The sequence below is a fragment of the Panulirus ornatus genome, chromosome 28 (genome assembly GCF_036320965.1).
Source record: "Panulirus ornatus isolate Po-2019 chromosome 28, ASM3632096v1, whole genome shotgun sequence".
NCBI classification, from domain to species: Eukaryota; Metazoa; Arthropoda; class Malacostraca; order Decapoda; family Palinuridae; genus Panulirus; species Panulirus ornatus.
Window position 1 is genome coordinate 5,477,925 of NC_092251.1, and position 7,076 is coordinate 5,485,000.

At 36.9% G+C, this 7,076-nt stretch overlaps 2 protein-coding genes across 4 annotated transcripts in view; one reads left to right on the top strand and one right to left on the bottom strand.

The window, feature by feature from the left end:
* The window catches only part of Cont (Contactin), a 264,268-nt gene that overhangs the window by 256,683 nt on the left and 509 nt on the right, over window positions 1–7,076 (top strand). For both annotated transcript variants that reach the window (XM_071678565.1, XM_071678566.1), the window contains 8 exons: window positions 363–494; window positions 1,268–1,357; window positions 1,797–1,982; window positions 2,452–2,637; window positions 2,781–2,949; window positions 4,640–4,773; window positions 5,656–5,839; window positions 6,385–7,076. The exon at window positions 6,385–7,076 is cut by the window's right edge and continues 509 nt beyond it. In XM_071678565.1, the coding sequence (XP_071534666.1) occupies window positions 363–494; window positions 1,268–1,357; window positions 1,797–1,982; window positions 2,452–2,637; window positions 2,781–2,949; window positions 4,640–4,773; window positions 5,656–5,839; window positions 6,385–6,527 (1,224 nt within the window). In that variant the 3' untranslated portion in view covers window positions 6,528–7,076. The remainder of the gene's footprint in view (window positions 1–362; window positions 495–1,267; window positions 1,358–1,796; window positions 1,983–2,451; window positions 2,638–2,780; window positions 2,950–4,639; window positions 4,774–5,655; window positions 5,840–6,384) is intronic.
* LOC139757779 (uncharacterized) overlaps window positions 3,757–7,076 on the bottom strand; it is a 38,971-nt gene continuing 35,651 nt past the window's right edge. The window contains exons 9-10 of one of the 2 annotated variants that reach the window (XR_011714705.1): window positions 4,627–4,778; window positions 3,757–3,906 (exon numbers count right to left, since the gene is read on the bottom strand). Coding sequence is in view for 1 of the 2 variants with exons in the window: in XM_071678567.1 (XP_071534668.1) it covers window positions 4,741–4,778 (38 nt within the window). In the remaining variant the exon portion in view is untranslated. Of the gene's footprint in view, window positions 3,907–4,323; window positions 4,779–7,076 lie in introns of those variants that run through there. The other variant, XM_071678567.1, reaches the window with a different exon arrangement.

Below are 7,076 nucleotides of genomic sequence, written 5' to 3' on the forward strand. Positions count from 1 at the left end.
ATGAAAGAATAGCCCAACCCACCCACATACACATGTATGTACATACACGTCCACACACGCAAATATACATACCTATACATTTCACTGTACACACATATATATACACACACAGACATATACATATATACACATGTACATAATTCATACTGTCTGCCTTTATTTATTCCCATCGCCACCTCGCCACACATGGAATAACAACATGAGTAAAATGTATATTTTAGAATAGTGTAGCTGCATTTAATTCACTTGATACATGAAACTAATAAAGTAGTGACAATTGGAATACAATGATCTTATAGCCTTGTAAGTTTTCTTCACTGGTTTGCTCTCATAACCCTCATTTTTTTTTTTTTTCTGTACAGCTAATTGATAGGAAAAATGGACGAAGGGAATATCAGCTGTCTGATGTCCTCTCTCCTTGGGCATCTCATGCTTTCAGAGTCCAGGCTGTTAACAGCCTTGGTAGTGGACAGTTTTCTGCACCCTCTCCTCAGGTGAGTTTGGCAGCCAGAAAATTGAATAGTGATTGCTTCCTACTATTTTTCCCCAGAATCTAATAGGTATCAAGTCATGTGAGTTGGTGGTCAGGAGGGGCTGTCTGTACCTCTGCTTGTTGTAGACCTGAGCAGAATTCTGTGTCATTACCAGGTCTCTGTGAATGAGCAGTAGCTTACCCCAAAGACAAAGACAGTGAAATATTAGTGGGTACAGTATATTTAAGGGTCAAATGGTGTTGTGACTCCAAGGTGAGTAAAGGCTGTTTTATCATGCTCATAAAGTTGATAATTAATACTGAAATTAGTTTTTCTCTCTTCAGTTTCTTTTTCCAAGCTAGTAAGGTAGATTTAACAACTCAGATCACCCATAACTATCCTCAGCCCATGTATAATATATTAAAGTGGAACATGAACTTCTCATATATATAAAGGCTCTTCTATCTAACTTTTCCTCTTTGCACATCTTGTTTATTTGTCAATGTCCCCAACCACACCACCTTCACACAGAAAATGCGTCCATCATATTGAATCCCGGGTCATTCATCTAGCATATTCATTTGAAGTATCTAAACCTTATTAATTCACTCATTTCATGTGTATATCTCTTCCATGGTCTGTCTTTTCTCCTTTTTACCATCAAATGTACTGCCATAGATCTCATTGACTATCCTGTCATCTATCATTGAATGTACATGGCCAAAGCGTCCAAGAATTTTTACGATGTTTTAATGACACAGAATTGCTTGAATGTGTTTATAATTCATTTTCAGGCTAACACAAGAACAGATCGCCCTTTCACCACACCCACGAACTTGGGAGGAGGAGGAGGAAAGACTGGCGATCTCACCATTACTTGGGATGTGAGTATCATCGAACATCTTTAAAGGCAGTAATGGAAGATCTCATTATAAATACTTAAATCTTTGCATGATTTTTACTAAGCTACAGCTAGAAGATAATTGTGCTCTCTTCCACTGTTGATGTATGTAATCCTAACAGTGTAGCAGGTTTACCATAGTGTACCAGCTGTACACACATTGTAGCAAATTTGTCCACCTGCCCTACCTAGTTCCAGTCAGCACTATGTTTCAGTAGTTGTGAAAGCAGAAGATTGCTTTTATGTATAAGTAAAACTTCATTCATTTTCAGTTGTCATTTGAAAATTCTGTTTGTTTCCTGTCTGCTTTAGAAGTCTTATTGATAACCAATATAATATTTTAATCTGTCATCCGTGATGACTGTAAGTGGTTTTTTGTTTGTATAAATTGGCACCTTTATTTTCACATATTTTTTCCTCAGCCAATGCCTGGTGAGGTTCAGAATGCTCCAGGGGTGTACTACAAGTTATTCTGGAAGCGCACTGTACTTGACCCAGAAACAGAGTACCAATCTGTTGACTTGAAAGAACGAGGCAACATTGGCATGCATGTTCTTGATGTGAATCCCATTAAGTACTTTTACACACAGTATAATGTCAGCATTCAAGTAAGTAGAGTATATAATGTTTGCACTCTGTCAGAATTTAAGAGATGAATGTTGAAAATGAACTGATCAAATTTTCAGTTGAAGCTTTTATAGTGCTACAGTTGCATGAGAAAAGGGGCACTTAACTCTTTTAAGGTGAAATTTACTTCTTATGTATATAACAACTAGGAGGAGAGATTTGCTAAGGCTCATAATATAAAACTTCTAAGTGACCTTTCTACCCATTGTGCTTATATGGTGAGATGACCCAGCATGTGTATCATGTCAGTTCCCTGTTCATTTTATTGTCCACAGCAAAGTTAGCTTTGTAGACATGGAACAGAGATTCTGATTCATAGAAAAATTAGGTTTTGAGCCCATACTGAGTTACTTGCAACCAGTGCAGGTTTAAAGTGTGAGACAACAGATCATTAGAGTAGTGCCCTTTCCATTGGATCATTGTAAACTAAGCATATTTTGATTTCTTTAGGCATGGAATAGTCAGGGTTCTGGACCAATTAGTGACCCTGTGGAAATCTTCTCAGCTGAGGATATGCCCCAGGTCCAACCAGCAGAAGTATCTGCTTTTGCTCACAATGCAACATCCCTCAATGTTACATGGCTACCCATTGAACCCACACGTGACAACATCCGTGGGAAACTTGTTGGCTATCGAGTTAGTATCACTTTAAGGTTGAGAGTACAATGTAATAGATTAGGAGTGAGGAAACATGAAAAAGTTTTTAAAATGCTTCTTAAATTCCTATCTTCAGACTGTTCCTTCCCACCATAGTAACACATATCTAACTGTTAAACCAGATTAAGTACTGGAGACGGCAAGACAACGAGACAGACCACATCATTAAGTTGCAGAGAGGTACAGAGCCTCATGCTCTTATTGTTGGTCTCGTTCCCAACACCTTCTACTGGGTGCGAGTCATGGCATACAACCAAGCAGGGTCAGGACCAGAGAGTGAGAGGTTCCTTGGTGAGTTGATTTACAGTCAAGTATTGAATGGGACATTGATGATAATCAGTCTTATGTCCCACCTCTATATCTATAACAAGCGACTAAAAGTTTTGCTTCCAGTTGTGATTGTAGCTGTTCATGAATTGTGACTATATGGTAATACTTCATATATTCATGTTGTTCAATACTACAGGTGTTCCACACTTTAAAAATATTATACATATAATGGATCTTATTACAGCAGTGTTATGTAAGTGTTTTAGAGCATATTTCATCCCCAGTAATGATTCATAAAGTTACTTTATGAGTATAAAAAGAGATCCAGAAGTTTCACTTATTTTTCAAAGGCTGGAATCATGACCGCCTGGTATTTACTTCTGGAAGCCATAGCAAAAATTCATGGTGTAATAATTTTGTGCTCTTGGGAGAATGGTGTGCCCTGCATTTTGCTGTAGAATGGTCCCTCAATATGTTATTAATTAGTGTTATGAAGTGTAACTACTGACTATGACTTCAGGGCTATCATTGGTTGAAACATCACTTGGACAAAACAGATATAACAAAATTCTATATAATGTTATTTATTAGCATCATTAACATATACATAATATATTTGATAATTTTTCTACAAACAAAATATGCAAGCACATAATGAAATATTAAACACTACCATATGCATATCAAAGGAAAGTATGGAAAATGGAAAGTAATTTGTGTTCTTGGCAAAGTCATTCAAAAATGCAGAATACGACTCACACAACTCTCACATATACGTAAACCTCTTAATAAGATTGTGAGTTGTGTTTTAGACACAGTCTGCTGGATGCAGGAATAAGGGGGAAATTCCTTCAATGGGTAGTTTATCTAAGTGGAAGGGATGTTAGAGGAGCCTTCTCCAAATGGGTTAAGGTGACCAGCGAAGTTTCATGTGGTCCTCTTATTGGACCATAACTCATCTTGATCTAAGTATAGTGTCTGCAAAAAACATCCCCCCCCATATATTTTTTAAGGCAGTACATGGCTTAGGTTTATTGTGAATACAAGCATATGATGCTCTCAGGATGAAAGCATCATACATCTGGTCTTTGAGACTAATGAAAAAGGAAATATTTAGCAAGCTGTATTTATCCTGCATAAGGTAAAAACTACCATATGCTACTCAAAATTAGGTAACTGCACCTAGAGAAGCACAAAGAGCTCTCAGGATGAAAGCATCATACATCTGGTCTTTGAGACTAATGAAAAAGGAAATATTTAGCAAGCTGTATTTATCCTGCATAAGGTAAAAACTACCATATGCTACTCAAAATTAGGTAACTGCACCTAGAGAAGCACAAAGAGCTCTCAGGATGAAAGCATCATACATCTGGTCTTTGAGACTAATGAAAAAGGAAATATTTAGCAAGCTGTATGTATCCTGCATAAGGTAAAAACTACCATATGCTACTCAAAATTAGGTAACTGCACCAAGAGAAGCACAAAGAGCTCACAGAAAAGGTCCAGAGGAGGGCAACAAAGATAGCACCAGAACTAAGAGAACTGAGTTACAGGGAAGGGCCAAAAGTTTTTTATTTACCCAACAACTTTGAAGTGTAGTGCAAAACTAATATAATTTGATATTGCCTATCTGTTGCCTCTGCAACAATATTTTTTCAATATCACTATAAAACTCACATAAACCTTCATGCAACACACCTGTTTTTTACAGAGCGAACTTGGCGTCATCCTCCTTTAATGCCTCCAAGTGCAGTCAAGGTATACCCAATCGACCCCAGCACCATCCGTGTCACTTGGCGAGGTATTACTCCATCATCTTTGGAGGAACCACTCATCGGATACAAAGTAAGCTGTAATCATTTAGTACTCTTTAAGTGCCACAAAAAGTTTCCCTTTTTTGAGTAAGATATGCAGTGAACACAATGTGCAAGCCTTACTTTGAACCAGATCTTTTAGGTACTTCAAGGCTGCTTAGCAAAGTACTCTCTCTCTCTCTCTCAAATATTTATGAAGATTACAAAGGAGTTTGCAGTGAGAGTATGTGGTATTACAATTAAAGGGGGTGTTGCAAGAGGAAGACCATCTGTAATGGGGAAATAGAGAGGAAGAGTACTGTTAGGAGAGAATTTGTGGAAGAATGCATAAAGTGTTGTATGCAAGGGAGGCACCTAAGGACAGAAATAAGTGGAGGCTCTTGCCATGGCCACCACCTTATTTGGATTTCCCAGAGGAAACAGGCTTCAGAGATATAGGATAGAATAAACTAAGTTAGATGAAAAAAAGGACAACTACCATTTTAGCCCCTCGCATCAAATTGTACTGCTGTACAATCACTGTATCTGAAGAAAAAGGACGACTACCATCTTAGCCCCTTGCATTAATCTGTACTGCTGTACAATCACTCTACTGCATTAACTGCAGCACTCGTGCCAAAAATTACTGGCTTTTATTGTTATAAAACATTTTTCATATAATGGGTTTTGGTCAGTGTAACAGAGCAACCCACATGCACTGCCTATGCAGGAATGAAGTCACAGCTCATTATTTCGGTCAACAAGAGGATAGGTCTTTCGTCTTAAAGCCTAATACTTGATAACCATTCTAGTCTGGGAGTGCCACCCTTAAGTGTCAAGGAACACTTAGGCTTTTTCTAATGGCAACCTCTTATTTTTCTTGTGAAGTTTTCATGTTTCTTAGACATATCCTGGTCTTTACCATGTATTTCAGGTAAAAGTGTGGGAAGCAGATCAAGATTTCACAAAGGCAAATGATACGCTTGTGTACATTGGCTCCCCACTAGAGGCTTACATTCGTGAACTGTCTCCTGGCAAGTCATATAGACTGCGAGTGTTGGCCTTCTCCAGGGGTGGGGATGGCAAGAAATCTTCACCTCCATGGAAATTCCAGATGGGTAAGTAGCTTAGTCAGATATTATATATTCATTTTCATTAATTAATCTTTCACTTAATAATTTGCACGTATACAGGGTTGCAATCATTGCTTAGGCAACATATATAACCAGATTCATATTTTTTCTAGTTCATGGTTGAAAAATTACAGTAGTGTATTTTGCATGCTTACAGTTAATATGATGTTCCTAAGTTTCATGATATATGTGTCAGTGCACTATGTATTTTGGACTCCAAGAGAATGTAATTTCTCATAATTTCCTTGACAAAGTGCAAATCATTGAAGAATGTTTTAGTTAGAATATATGTGGTTGACCAGCATGTAATGCTATAACGAGAAACAATACTAAGCATACCATTCACTTTCATATCAGTGAGCCAGTACCAGGTAACCTTCAAGTATTGAAGGTTACAATAGTCAGTACCATATAAAAAAATTTCTACTGCATAAAATTGAAAATTCATTAAAACAATTTATTTGTTTGAAATAACCCTTTATTTGTTTGAAATAACCCTCTTGTTATCTAAATTTTTTGTGCATCCGTAGGTGACACTGACATCCTGAGAGGAGAGGCCCCTGCTCCATCCCCCAACCATTTCTTCAGCATGAGCATCGTCACTGCCTTTTTAACAGCCTTCTTCACCCCCCTTTTGAGATCCCGGAATTTTTTAACTCTAACTACTTGTTGACTGATTTGGCAAAACATTTTCATTAGTATTAGTCTTTGGTGTAAAAGAATCTAGTTGAATGTGTTTATATTTTGGCTTGTAAAAAAAATCCGATCCAGAGCTGTTTCGTCCATGTTTAATGAATATGATTTTTTTAGGATTGAAAGATGTTCATAGAAGGATTGAACTGTTTATTAGGTGAAAAAGTATAGTTTAAGCACTTAGAATTGTGATGTAAAACAGCAGTATTCTTAAAAAAAAAGCAGGATCTGTGATGAGTGCTGTAATCTAGACCTGCTTTATGGTAGGATCTTCTGATAGTACACTAAGATAGATAAGTACACACTCTGGATTATAGTTAAATCCATCAGGCAAACCTGATATGCATTGGCTTAGCTCATCTGCCATTGACACATCACCCATACACATGCATTTATCTCATCTCGTTATTCTATATAAATACATAAACTTTTAGTGGTCACTTAAAATTGTGATTAAACATTTGCATATATATATATATATATATATATATATATATATATATATATATATATTTTTCAAACTATTCGC